This window comes from Gaeumannomyces tritici, assembly GCF_000145635.1.
Source record: "Gaeumannomyces tritici R3-111a-1 unplaced genomic scaffold supercont2.5, whole genome shotgun sequence".
Classification (NCBI taxonomy): domain Eukaryota; kingdom Fungi; phylum Ascomycota; class Sordariomycetes; order Magnaporthales; family Magnaporthaceae; genus Gaeumannomyces; species Gaeumannomyces tritici.
In genome coordinates this window covers 3,627,362-3,640,674 of record NW_008804549.1, presented here as the reverse complement: position 1 = coordinate 3,640,674, position 13,313 = coordinate 3,627,362, and the positions used below count along the sequence as shown (strand labels likewise).

At 58.7% G+C, this 13,313-nt stretch overlaps 3 protein-coding genes across 3 annotated transcripts; 2 read left to right on the top strand and 1 right to left on the bottom strand.

The window, feature by feature from the left end:
• The first annotated feature begins 2,576 nt into the window (after window positions 1-2,576).
• On the top strand, window positions 2,577-7,252 carry GGTG_10174 (hypothetical protein). Its single transcript, XM_009228040.1, has 2 exons — window positions 2,577-2,841; window positions 3,002-7,252. Exon 2 carries the CDS (start codon window positions 3,205-3,207, stop codon window positions 6,154-6,156), a length of 2,952 nt encoding a protein of 983 aa, XP_009226304.1. The 5' UTR covers window positions 2,577-2,841; window positions 3,002-3,204; the 3' UTR covers window positions 6,157-7,252.
• Window positions 7,253-7,485: 233 nt separating this feature from the next.
• Window positions 7,486-8,787, top strand: GGTG_10173 (hypothetical protein). The gene has a single exon (XM_009228039.1). The coding sequence runs from the start codon at window positions 7,812-7,814 to the stop codon at window positions 8,322-8,324; it is 513 nt and encodes a 170-aa protein (XP_009226303.1). The 5' UTR covers window positions 7,486-7,811; the 3' UTR covers window positions 8,325-8,787.
• A 26-nt stretch (window positions 8,788-8,813) lies between these two features.
• On the bottom strand, window positions 8,814-13,158 carry GGTG_10172 (hypothetical protein). The gene is made up of 2 exons (XM_009228038.1): window positions 11,663-13,158; window positions 8,814-11,460 (listed from the first exon to the last, which is right to left on the bottom strand). Exons 1-2 carry the CDS (start codon window positions 12,155-12,157, stop codon window positions 9,616-9,618), a joined length of 2,340 nt encoding a protein of 779 aa, XP_009226302.1. The 5' UTR covers window positions 12,158-13,158; the 3' UTR covers window positions 8,814-9,615.
• Between the last annotated feature and the right edge of the window lie 155 nt (window positions 13,159-13,313).

Sequence of the window (13,313 nt, the reverse complement as noted above, 5' to 3'; positions counted from 1 at the left end):
GGGGGGGCATGCCGAGGGCGCAGCAAAAAAGAAAGAAACAGAACCGGTCGCGTTTTATTGCACCGCGGCTTCGCTTCTCCAAGACCTGCCGGTCAGGCGCAAACAAGGTTAGATCAGGAACTCCACCTCGATTGGGGTTACCCCGTCTCCATCAGAGGAAGGGAATGGGGCAACCGCTGTTCGATGTTTTTGGGATCGCGGGATCCAGAGCCCGGCTGGCATCTACTGTATCAAGCGTTCCCTCGGCTAGTGCTACCAGTTTAGTCTCGAGGCACGGCTCTCTATCACAGCTGAGAGTTGGGTGCACCAAGCTGGGCGTAATCATTAAGCCGCCATGATTCTGTTCTCTGAAGGCTTTTTTTTTCTGCGTCCTCATGCTCGGCAAAGTGGTTAAATTGAGCGCCCACTTCTGCTCGCTTCTCTGCCAACTCCTGTGCCACCCCGACACGACCCTGGCGCTCACTTTGCGCGTCGTGACTTGCCGGCGGAGCCGCGCCCAGCGAAGTGGCACATGATGGAGAAGCAAATATGATAGAAAGGTGCACAGACTGAGCCAGATGGTCCAACACACCAGTGGCGTGCATTGGTGGCTTCTGGATGGAAAACAGAAAAACTCTGGTGTCATCAGCTACTACTCATCGCTGCGTGGGCGGCTTATTTACTACCACCTACCTAGTAAAGGCATCTCGAACGTCGTTCACGTCGAGGGAGGGCTGATCTTCGTTCCGGGTCGTCGATTCGAGTCGTCTAAACCGGGCCTTCAGCCAGCCATGTGCTGGGTCAGGGCGCCAGCTTAGGCTCTGTCCTGTCCCAGGGTCAGGGACGTTCCTTGTCGTGCTGCACCCTGAATGCGGCAAACTTCGGCCAGCATTTCGCAAGGGTTGACAACCCGGTAATGAAGGGTTTGACGGCCCTCGTCGCATCCGAACACGGTAGCCTGGGTGTACCTGTTCACATTTCCGCTTCCGCGCACGCGTCTCTGTTCTTATTTCTCACGCTGGGATGGGCTGTCTGTCCCCTGGGCAAGGCCACGGTCTGATCGTGTAGGGATGTGAGGGACTGACTGCTTTCGCTCTCCCTTGTGGTGACAAGGTTTGGCGACTGAGGCTTCCTCGAAGCCAAAAATGGAAAGCAGCTCAGTCGGCGGTCCCGCCAGCGCTGTCCCTACCGGACGCTGCCCGATTTGATCCTAGAATACCAGGCTGGGGACTGTGTTAGGCGCCGCGCCATGGTGTCTCTCAGCGGGGTATAGCACGCGCTCGCTGCTGGACAGATGCCGAGATAGACCCCGGCATGGCCGTCGAAGGATTTTATTGCGTAATACGGGTTGTGATTTATGAAAACGGAGCGGAGCAGGACGAATGCACGAGGTTGGAATAGAAACACGAAAAAAGGGAGAGGGAAATGACGGTGTAAATATGCAATTTCAATGCTTGCGATGTGCACTAAAACTCGAGGGCCAAGCAGCAGAGGGCGCTGCAACCGGGAAACAGACCCAGATGAAAACAGAAGCGCAGCAGCGCCAAATAGCAGAGGCCAACAATCAAAGCCGGTCCAAGGTAGCCGTGGTAGCCTCGGGTAGTCCATCGCAACAACACAAGGCCTGGCGGGGGTTCCGCCGTTGTTGTGATGAAAGGGGGTTTGAGGGACCGAACGAGCGCGGATCGCAGGGCGTGTTTGGGTTTCACCTAGAAGCTGATCTGGGGAACACAGCACGATTTTGAACGGATTGGCTTCCCTACCACCTAGCGCAGACGGCTGCCAGGCTAGGAGACAGGGCTCCATGCTAGCTGCAACGCTCGCATCGCGAGGCAGTCAGGCTTGAGCCCGGCCAACCACAGCACTGTCGGACCTGCCTAGGGTTGTAATACAGCCAAGCAGGGCATCACCACCCTACGACGCCACCAAGATGGCCGAATCTCACCCACAGTATTTCGTGCCTCCCTATATGTGCGAGTGTGTTCGTGTTCGTGCAGAGGCCTGCGGCAGCTAGGCAGGCGACCGCAATAGGCATGCGTCGCGCCTCGCTCTATTTCGCTTTCGCCCGCAACTCACACATCAGAAATGAGCGGTGGGCAGCGGGCAGCAGCCAGCGCAACAGAGCATCGCAGGGCGGTCCGCAAATAGACAGCGCCCGCGGTCAAGGGACATCTCGGATGCAACCAAGCGCTCGGGAAAGCAGCTCAATGGATGCATACATGTCTCTGGCTGCTGGGGTTGCATTGCTCGCGTTGGCCTTCTGGGCTACTGTCGTTTGAGTGGCTGAAATGAGCGGCCATAATAAAAAAAGTTCCACAGTGCGCGCATATCCATCCTAGTGGCCCACCCCCTCTCCTGGTGGGCGCCCCAGTCTGTCGCTGTTGTGCCTGCGCACCTGCACAAGCAGGCCTGATGGGGCCCACTCCACCCACCTGCCCACTCACACGACCGTGCGAAATGCAGGTGAGCCCTCCCTATCGCCCGCTCACCCTTGTGCACACATTGACACACACGCCCACACACGCCCACGCACAGTGCTGGGCGCTGCTGCTGGACAGTGGCCGGTGGCCCTCCTCCCTCCACCCTTTGGTCGACTCCATTCCTTCTTCTCGACTCTGTCCTGCTGCCTTTGAACATCTTCGTCCAACATCACCACCACCACATCCTTTCCTTTCTCCCCACCTCCTACCACCGCCGCCCCGGGCCAATTCCAGTCGCGAGTCTTGAGATTTGCGCTGGTCTTGACCGTCCACTCCTTTTTACACCAATTCTTCCCGCCGCCGAGCCTGAGGGCCGTACTGTGCCGACCGATCGCATTCGTGCTTCAGACTCGCGAATTGCTTCGGTGCCATCTTGTCTGCTGTGCGTGCGTCGCCCTCTGTCGCTTTTGTATCATTCTGCCTTTCCGCCGCGCAACCCCAAGGCTCGCATTCGGCCGCGATTCAATTCACTCGTGTTCTGCGCCCCAGCCTGTCCGCCCAACGACGCAGGAGGCTCCGGCTGCTAACCTCGCCCTCTCCAGCCCGCCAACAGCAGTTACCGTCCATCGATCCCCCAAGACCGACGAACTCGCTCGACCGCGCACTCTTTGCGGAGGCCTTTGGACCGATAACACACTAGCAGCACCCGACCGTTCCTTGTCTCAACTCGACAGCAACCCCATGTCACCTCTGTCTTTCTAGGGCGCCTCTCGATTCTGGTGCCGCAGCGCGGCTGGGAGAGACCATGGCAACCGCGGTCGGTTCCGACATGCCGATTTCCCCTAGGCTCGTCGTCTCGGCCCATGCCGCGGACGGCGATCTCGACGGAGATACCACAATCGACCAAAACTCGCCATCGTCGCCTCGATCGAACCCCCCGCCGAACCCGCACTTTGTCTTTCCTGCTAGGCCAGCCCCCTCTTCAGCCCCTTCCTCCTTCTCACGTGCAAGCGGCCGGAGACCAAAATCACTGGTCGACTCCTTTCAACTGGGACCCCTCACGCATGCTGAGCCCAACAGGCGAAAGTCTCTGTCTCCCGCCCTGCCCGACTTTTCCTTCAACCCTGGCGTTCGGCCTCCCGCTCCTGACCGTGCGCCCTCTCCATCTCGGTCTCTTGCGCTCCCCGATTTCAAGTTCAACCCGGGTTCCGGGCTTACATCACCACCGCCCGTGCCAGAACATCCGTTTTTGAGCCCGCCACTGTCCCCTCACTTACCACAGGCCCCATCTTCTCCGCGAGCGATCCCTACTCGCCCGGGCGGAGGGCACAGGCGCGGGGGTAGTGAATTTGTGGGCGGCCAGATTCGGAGTGGAGATGCCATCACTGTATTGGGCACCAGCCCGACCAAATCCGAGAGTGGGCTTGCGTCGCCTCAACTCAAGCCGGCGAACCCGCGCAGAGGGCATGCGCATAGACGATCCGCCGCCATCTCCAGTCATGACCTTTCCATGATCCTGAAGCCAATAAATGCGCAGCCGCGTGGTAACAGCGCACCGAACAGTCCTGCGACATTTGGGCGCGTTGACGACCAGCCGTTTCCTGATTTGTCGTTGCAACAAACACCAGAGCCGAAAGAGTCGAGCGATACCAAAATTTCCTCCGAGGCCGCGGCAGATGTTCTCCCAAAGAGTGCGGAGAGCGACGGCACGGAAACGAAAACCCCGTCCCGGCCTTCGACCCGAGCTCGTGTTGGATTTTCCGACACGCTCGAGTTCATTCCTCGACCTCTGTCCCTGGTTTCAAGCGACACGTCGAGTACTATGACGGCCCGTCCGGGCCATTCGCTTTCAGGCAGCATCTCGTCCATCATTTCCCTGACGGGTTCTACCAGTTTGGATAGGGAGGTTAGCGCCATGGCCACAAGCCCTCCACGGCAGTCAACGGATGCGCGGCCGAGCACTGCCGGAGCCATTCTGGAACGATCAATGAGCCCGCCAGCCCCTGAAAGCGCGAGGTCCCCTCTTCGTCGCAACTCGATCCCTCTTCTCAACGTCCCCTCCCTCGCTATTCAAGCAGATCCAAGCCTGGACACACCCAGCCCAAGCAAAGTGCCGAAGCGGTGGTCCTTCTTCGGTCTCGAGCCCTTCGTTGGAGCTACGTCGCCGACGCGCACCCGTCCGCTTAGTCCTAGCTCTTCTGAGCTAGCCAACAAGGTCGCCAATTCGTCGTCTTCTGACGAACGCGAAGCTGGCCACTCGACTGAGCCGGATGTTGACGTTCAGGGCAACCAGGAGGTGTCGCATAATGCCTCCAAGAAAAGCAACAAGAAGAAGAAGCAAAAGAAGGTCAGGACCTGGGCAGGCTCGATACTTACACGCAAGTCAAAGCATCGCCACGCCAGGAAGAGCTCCAGGAGTAGGGTCCAGACGCCGCCACCTCCAACCGAAGACCTGACCGACGAGGATTCAGACGGCACCACCGAATTGAACCTGGAAGCCCCTACTCAGGCGGATGAGTCTCCCGCAGCAAACACTATGGAATGGCAGGCAAGACCGCCGACGCCGCCCGAGGACGATGCTCCTTTCCCAATGATCGACCTGGATGCTGCCCTGGGGCCTTTCAATACGCCCCTCCCGAGGAACGCGGAGTGGGACGCGGCACAACGGGCAAGCGGGCTGGTCAAGCGCCCCCTGCACAGCGCCGCTCGGCTGTCACCCAACATGGGCTATCAGCACCGGCGAGCTGAAAGCGCGCCCGAGATGCCTCCGTTTAACCGTGCCAGCATCCCTCGATTCAGCAGCAACTCGACCATGGCTGATGTGTTCGAAGAGGATGAGGAGGACGAGGCCAAGGCCGCTGAGAAAGACAAGGGCTCCAGCTCTGTCAAGGGCGATGGGCCAGCTCATGACGTCGGCGCGGCGAGCATAGATATCAGGGTCACTGCCGACGTACCACGCTCGCCTTTTGATCGAGTCATTGACCCCAACGATGATGCTGTTTCGTCGCGTGCGGTTAGCCGCAAAGGCAGTGGGCTGAGCGGGTTTAGCGACGATGACAAGACGGAGCAAAGCATGTGCCTCACGTCGGAGTACTCGGCCAGCTCGCTCCACGATGAAATCATTATGGAGGAGTCGGGGAGCCCCAAGTGGCACGGGCCTGACGGCAATTATTCCATGAAAGGCGACACATCTGGCTCGTCGACGCCTTCGCCGCGCCGGGCGTTCAAGGGGAAAGATCTGGCTCCTGTGGATGTCAGCCCTCTCCATCTGCCGACTCCGTCTATGGTGCCTGTGAGCCCATACTCGATCGGGCAGTCATCTTCGTTCTCCTCGCCCAGGTCGCCCATGTCGTACGAGGACGGGAACCGCATCTCAACGGCGCCGTCGTCGGTGACGGAGGACAACTTTCAGTCGTTGCTGATGGGGGAGCCTGGGCCCGAGGTGCGACTCTCGATGGACATTCCGTCACTTACTAGCAGTAACTCGACGATGACTAGGGAGAGCGCCTTTGTGCACCACCTCTCACAGGCGCCAGTTCCAGGCGAGCGACCGGCCTCATTCTCCTCGCCCTTTGGACGCAGAGGCAGTTTGGCGAGCATTGGCCGCCTGATCAGCACGTCACACGGGGAGCGTAGCAAGTTGTCGATCGAGGTGTCACTCGAGGCTGAGGAGAAGAAGTCTAAGACAAGCAAGGCCAAGCGTCTCAGCCGTCTGATGCAGTTCTGGAGGCCCAAGGAGAGCTCGGCCAAGGCGTGAGACCAGGGCGGCTCATGATCCACACTCGAGGCTCGACTGCCCTTTTCGACTTCCATCCACGACCCAGTGCCAGAACTCCGGATTCCGACAAGGTTACGACTCTAGTGCCGGCGACCCTTGCTCGGGCTATTGAGAGGCGAGATGGCATGCTTGGCAGTCACCCAGCTGCCCTTGCTGCTAGCTCCATATGCTTTTGGCCTTGATCCATCCCTTCGTCGTTGGGCAAGAGGCCGCCGCAGGGTGCCGTTGGCCGACGTGATGGGATGTGGTTTACTCCTCGTTCCTTTTTCGTTCCCTTTTCCCCCTCAACAACGTTCCATCATATGACTCTTCATGGCTTTTGGGCGTTGGCACATATTATTTTGTTATCTCCTTTTCTTACACTCGTTCATTGATGACAGCATGAGGATAAAGCTTTGCATGACATCTCCCAAGACATTTACGTCATCCTCATTTAAGCACACAAGACAAGACACCAAGGAGATCAAGTCGGGAGAGGGAGGTTCGATGGCGAGGCGGGTGTCGCGCGTTCTGTGCGGTGCCTGCCATCGCTGGTATGTCACTGGGTGCTGCTCGCAAGGTTCCTAGGCCACGCACAGGTTCTATGGCGGCACGGGGGCGGGTGGGCCGGGATAGGGGCAAGTACGGAGGGGGGCGCAAAAGTCGTGTCTGCTCTCTGGGCTCGTCTGGCTCGCGCCAGCGATCCCTTGACAGATTACGTTGCTCTTTATTTGTCCCAGTGGGAGGATCATGGTGTTTTGGAATTTTTTTATGTTGATTTCTTTCTCTCTTTCGTTAATTATACTTTTCTGTTTGTTCTTGCAGGGTTGGCTTCGAAGCTCTGTGGCCCCTACCTGGGAGTACCAGAACGGACACGAGCAGCCCTAGCAAATGAAACAGCCGAAGAAACAAAAAAGCAAGAAAAAAAGGAAGAAAAGGGGTGAGGGAGGAGAGGATGAGATGGGGGGCATGGAGGGGATGCCGAGTCAAGTAACCAAGACCACTCTGCAATACATTTATGCACAGTACGTAGACACCATAATAATGAAGTTGGTCCGTTCCAAGGGCAGAACCAGCTGAGAGTGCACATTGTGGCCGTTCGCATGGCTGATTTGATGGTGTGAATGGGAGCGTCTTGGATGGCGGACGCGTTGGCTGGCGTACAGCACAAATTCCACGAGACGGTGCATCAATCATCTTGTTTGTTGAGGAAGTTGACTGGGTGACTGGTTAGGTAGCCCCACATATTGTGCCTGACGGGGCCATTCACGAGGTGCATGGGATGCAGCTGAAAGGTCGGCAGGTCGGCAGGTCCCGCAGCAGGAGCGCAATTGAATTGCACGACTGTGTCGATTTGACCTGCTGTCTCGACCGGTAGCTCTGTTGAATTCTGGAAGCAGCAGTACCTGCCGAGAGACCGCCTTCTTCCAACCTCGTTGTCTCTATCACACGGGCAATCAAGAAAGGTGTCAGGTCAGCCTTGGTTTTGGCCCGTCATTGCCCAAGCAATCAGACACGAGTCCATCCATATATAATATAAAATAAAGAAGCCCAACACCGGCACTCACAGCAATCTACCTGCGTACAACACAATCAAACACAAACACAAGCATAGGCACAAGCACAAGAACACACCGTCACGGCCAGCAAAAACAATGTCGTCCGCCTCGGCCTCGTCCTCGGCGCGGTCGGCGACGCGCCGGCTGCTCAAGGAGCTCACGGCCTGGCACGCCGAGTCGGGCGCCGAGGAGGGCGTGGAGCGGCTGGGCCCGGCGCGTGAGGGCGAGCTGCTGCGGTGGGAGGCGGTCATCAACGGGCGGGGGATCGGCGGCGGCTACGACGGCGGCCGCTGGCTGCTCGACATCACCATCCCCGCCACCTACCCTCTGCACCCGCCCGCCGTGCGCTTCGTCACGCCCGTCGTGCACGCAAACGTCGGGCTCGCCGACGGCGAGGTCTGCCTCGACCTGCTCAAGGAGGCCTGGACCCCGGCCTACAGCGTCCTCGAGACGGTCCGCGCCGTCCGCCTGCTGCTCGCCACCCCCGAGCCCGACTCGCCCCTCAACGTGGACGTGGCCGCCCTCGTCCGCGCCGGCGACGCCATGGGCGCCGCGCGGCTCGTCGAGTTCTGGATCCGCGACGGCGGTGGCAGGTACGACGGTGAGTGAGTGAGTCAGTAGTGTGTGCGGCCGCCAGTCGGGCGCGAGCGGGTTATACCTCGCGTTACATCAGTTTGTCGACGGATGATGGACTCTGGGGGGTGGTGGTCACTTTTGTTTTCGTCGTCGAGACGAGGCCGGTCACGCGGGGAAGGTTACGATGTCACTTGGATGTTTCCTCTGCTTTTTGGTGTGTCTGTCCTTTTGTCCTTTTTATCGTTATAGAAGTTGTAATCATACGTACTATAATCTAGAGCTCGGTCGACGAAGAAGTAGCAGCTAGAGAGGAAAAAGGCTCATATGTAGGGTCCAATGGTGGGGTAAGGTTACTTGCTATATGGGCCAAGCTATTGAAAGTGAAAGTTCTCGAGCAGCTTCAGGTGGGGGACGGACGAAGAGGAACATAGACGGGAAGCATTGGAAAAGATGAAAAGCACTTGACTATGCGCTCAAATCACAATCAGGGTATCCCATCCTTTGCGGGTTCCATGAGTGCTCCGCGGCCGGAGGTACATGTGATTACGTCAGGGGGAGGAGGGAGAAAGTGAATAGGTGAAGGGTAAAAAATATATAAATAAAAAAAAAGACGAAAAAGTAGACCAGGCCCAAGATGACCCGTTTGGGTGCTTTTGTCGTGTCGTCTGCGGCAATCGTATATCCGTCCGTCCGTCCGTCCGTCCACCAATCCCCTCGATGCCGGGCCCAAGACTCCTCCCAATACTATGATATCGTACAGAACTGCGGGCCCGCTCTTGAGCTTGTCGCCGCCTTCCTTCTCACCCAGGGTATACACACAGCCATCAATCCTCTTGTCCCAAATCCTTGGACTCCTTCTCCCCGCCAACACCTGCGAAGTCCGCCCCTCGTTCGCCTGTATTTTCCCGTCCCTAGATCAAAATCAGCCCGTCGTTACTTGCCTGCTTCCCCAAACCCGACAGACAGTCATGGATGATTCCCAAACCACCCAAACCACCTCCCCTAGATTTCGTTCAGCCCTTCTTCTCATTACGTTACAAGTATACAAAACAAAACCGAACCCCCGCGTTGTTACCCAACAAGAGCGCGGGCAGAAGCCATGACGGTGATTAGGTGTATAGCCTCGTAAAGGAAGGGTAAAGGATAAAGGTATGGAGTAAGGAAGTTAAAATGCAGAATAAAACACCCCCCGAACTTGGTATCAAAAGATATGCATTGGTGTTGTTACAGTAGTTTCTGACAGGGCTGCCCGCGGTTTCCGATAGCCGTGGTACCGTACGTGCTTGCAGACAGCAGCGAGATGGAATCGCGATCTCTCCAGCGTTCACTTCTCGCTAAAGTCCTGAGGAGTCACGTTCTGCGTGAACTGGAACTGCTTGCTAGACTTCGGTGGGAGGCCGGGCGACGACCTGGCCGAGGAGTCGGGCACGAACGATTCGGGGAACGTATACTCGGCAATGCCGCCTCCGTGCATCATGCCAGCGCTGCCGCTGTATGGTACCACTGAAGGCCCAGTGGCTGACCAGGGGTAGGCGCCGAAAGAGGCGGGGCCGATACTGTGTGGGAACGAGGGCGTCGGCGGTTGGCTGCTGCCAATGTAACCGGGTGCCGAGGACGCCATGGCGAACTCCTCGGACCCAAAGCTTCCCAATCCGGGCGTCACCAGGGGCTCGTCCTGCGGGTTGAAGTTCCAGGCCGCCTCAAAGGTGTTGATCTGACCTGGCGCCATCTGGTGCTCCTGGAATCCGGTACCACCGACCCCGTTCAGGCCCGGCGTGCCGGGTGGTGTCTTGAGCGTGCCTGTGAAGAAGCCGCCGGCCATGGCCGAAGGAGGAGCGCCAATTCCATAACTTTGCTCTTCGTCAGATGCGCTGGACGCCACCGTCGCCTCCCTGGTCCCCTGAGTGGAGGCCATTGCCGACGCTCCGCCAGTGCCAAAGTATTCGCCCGAAGGGGTCATGGGTGACATGACATTGCCAGCGATGGAGCCCCCCAGCACGGGCGAGCGGACCGCCGCCACGGTGCTCTGGAGCGATCGCATGAGCGCATCCTTGGTGCGCTCCCGGGTCAGTGGCGACCGAGGAGCCCCCGAGCCACCAATGTTGGCGCAAGACAGCGATTTCTGGATCCTACCCGGCATGGTGGGCCCCGTGGCCGACGCGATGCGCCTGATTCCAGGGCTGGCTGCGTCGGACCGCTTCGACATGTCCAAGCCCGTCTTTGGTCCGTACGAGTACGCCCTGAGCGCCGTTGCGTTAAGCTGCGCCGGCACGCCCTTGTTTCGCCTCGAGGCGATGTTGGACGGTGGAGGAGGGGACTTGAAGCGCAGGTCGTCTGGCGTAGGCGGCGACATTACTGTTGGGTTCGGAGACGAGATCTGCTGTCGGGCGTGCCCGGCCAGCAACGGGATGCTATTATCGGCGGCAGCTTGGTGGGCACTTGACGAGTCGTGTTCGCTGTTCATTTCCAAAGCAGCCTGCGACTGCTGCTCTTCCTCCTCTTTGATTTCATGAAGCTCCAGTCGTCCGAGAAGCTGAGACGGGAACGAAGGTGTCGGTGCCAGGATCGAGTCGGGGCCCGTAGTGGGGGCGAACTGGTGGTAGCTGAAAGGTAGCTGGTCCTGGTCTCGCGGCGATAGAAAGCTGGACATGGAGAAATTGTCTTGCATTGCCGTTCGAGGAAGCACACCCTCAGCCTGCCCGGAAAACTCGTCCTGATACTCGCCTTGGCTCTCGAGTCCCGGGGCGAATACTGAGGCGTGTGGCGTGAAGTGTGAATCGGCCGTGGTGTCTGAAGGTTGAAAGGGTAGTGAATCGGGCGACGGGTATTCTTCCTTCACGCCATTGCCGCAAGAGTCGCTGTTCTCGATGCTCGGTTGCAATGACTGGCCGACAGGGGATGCGTAAGAGAACTCGTCTGCGGGGGGCGTGTCTTCTGTGAGCTCTGCCTCTTGGCGAGGCTCCGGGAAAGGAGCCGATGATGGCCTGCCGCTGTGCTGCGATTGGTTCTCCATGTCAAAATATTCGCTGCCCACACCTTCAGCGTCGGTATCTGGTGACCTGGTAGAGCCCGCTTCCGACAGATCGTGCTGCTCTGCCGCCCGGCGGGCCGCGAACTCCTGGGTCTTCTTGATACCCTTCTCCTTTGCTCTCCGGTTTTGGAACCAGTTCTGGATTGGTATGGTCAGCCAACAGTCACCAGGAAGGGTTGCCACCCAATGACCCCACAGGCACACCGCCATCGAACACAAAAGCCTGCCTGCTTCTAAGAGATATTGAGGCACGGCTGCCATGAAACTTCTCGCTCGAGGACGGTCAAGGCATTGTATTTGCAGAGATTATCGGACACAGAATATGTCAAAAAGGACTCACGTTGATTCTTGGTTGATCGACTTTGAGGATATCTGCGATCTCCCGCTTACGACCGCTACTGGGCTTCTGGTTCTTCTGGAACTCCTTTTCCAAAAGCTCCACCTCGTCCTTGGCTAGCCTGGGCTTCGGCTGTTCCTGTTTCGTTTGCGGTGATGCGTTGGCAGCGGCCTGGGCCTGGTTCAGCATGGTCCTCTGTTGCTGCATCTGGGCGAGCACGAGCAGCTGTTCGTTCGTGTAAGGGAAAGAGAACCCCTGGGTCGGCGGTCGCTGTGGGGTGAACTGTCGGTGTTGGGCCTGGGGATGCTGCTGGTGCTGGAGCTGGAGCTGGACGTGGTAGGGATGCTGCGGTTGCTGTTGCTGTTGTTGGTGGTGTTGGTGGAGCGGGTACCTTTGCTGTCCATGCTGTTGCTGGACCGTCGGAGCAGCAGCGCCATACTGAGGCAAAAGATAGCCGGGCTGGTGGCCACGGTTGCGGAACATGTTTGCGTAGTCCATCCTGCCTGTCGTTGATTTCCCAGCCAGGGCGTCAAGAGGCGGGGAGAATGAGGTATCCGAGGCGCCTGACAGCAGCGAAGTGTCAGGCTTCCTCTCTCGGGAAAATTTATATCCGGGATCGCCCACGCTCGAGGTGAGGTTGATAAAGAATGACTGTGGAGGGGCGCCCGCGAGCGATGATGTAAAAGAACGGCCGCTTCCAAAAGTGAGTGTATCTGGTAGCGACAGCGAGGGCTTCCAAGCTTGAAAGGACCTAGTGTGAGCGCTGGAGAGCAGGCCGAGGCGGGACCTGAGGCGTTTAAGACGACCGCACAGATAGGCGAGGGCGCCGTGGGGGACGCAGGGGCGTGTTCTTCCTGATCACAGCCGATAGGCCAAGCAAGGGCTGGCAGTGATGGACACGAGGGGATGTGAAACAGAACCGCTAGCGAGTCTCTCCTGCCCAATGCGCGTCCTGTTCCTGTTGGTGAGCTGAAGCCAGGTCCCCGAGGCGGTTTCAACGAAAGCAAAACAAGAGACAAGAGGGCGGCAGGGACCAGAGTCGAACAGGCCCAGGCACGAGGAGTATAGGGAAGAGGAAGGGAGTGGGGTGGTGTTGTAGAAGAGGCAGAGAGGTTTCTCACTGTCGCTCACAGCGTTTCGCCGCCCGCCCATCTCCCATGCTCATCTCACATCCCTCGCTCGGCTCACTTTGGGCTGGGCTGGGCTGGGCTGGGGGAGGGGTGTGAGTGTGTGTGCGCGTGCGGTTGGGATGGGGGGACGACGAGGAGGAACGGCCAGCAACAAGCAAGCAGGGCAAGCCCTGGGAGGGGTGTGGAGACGCAGCAGGCCCGTATCGCGCAGGTATCGAGGTACCTCATGGCCATTGCGCAGCTTGCGGTGACTCTGGTGGACCCAGAGGCTTTGGCAGCCAGCAGGCAGAGAGGGCGAGGCCAGCAGGAGGGGGAGAGAGACAGCCAGCTTTGGACAGGGGTATGGGCTGGGTTCAAAGCGCCATGGGCTGGGTCGACGGCGGGAGGGCACAGCAACTGTGCTGCACCCTGCACCCTGGCCCAGGGCCTCTCCATTGCCTGCGGGCGAGGACATGGCTGATTGACCAAGATGGGGATGGATGGGGCCACACGCAAAAAAGCCAGCAGGGGGGGGGGGGGGGTGG

What these genes read in the sequence shown, in the direction of transcription:
- GGTG_10172 (XM_009228038.1), bottom strand. Translation starts at nt 12,157, where the DNA reads ATGGACTACGCAAACATGTTCCGCAACCGTGGCCACCAGCCCGGCTAT. An exon ending in TCGATCAACCAAGAATCAAC is followed by an intron (nt 11,461 to 11,662) that starts GTGAGTCCTTTT and finishes ATACCAATCCAG; the next exon opens with AACTGGTTCCAAAACCGGAG.
- GGTG_10173 (XM_009228039.1), top strand. Translation starts at nt 7,812, where the DNA reads ATGTCGTCCGCCTCGGCCTCGTCCTCGGCGCGGTCGGCGACGCGCCGG.
- GGTG_10174 (XM_009228040.1), top strand. Translation starts at nt 3,205, where the DNA reads ATGGCAACCGCGGTCGGTTCCGACATGCCGATTTCCCCTAGGCTCGTC.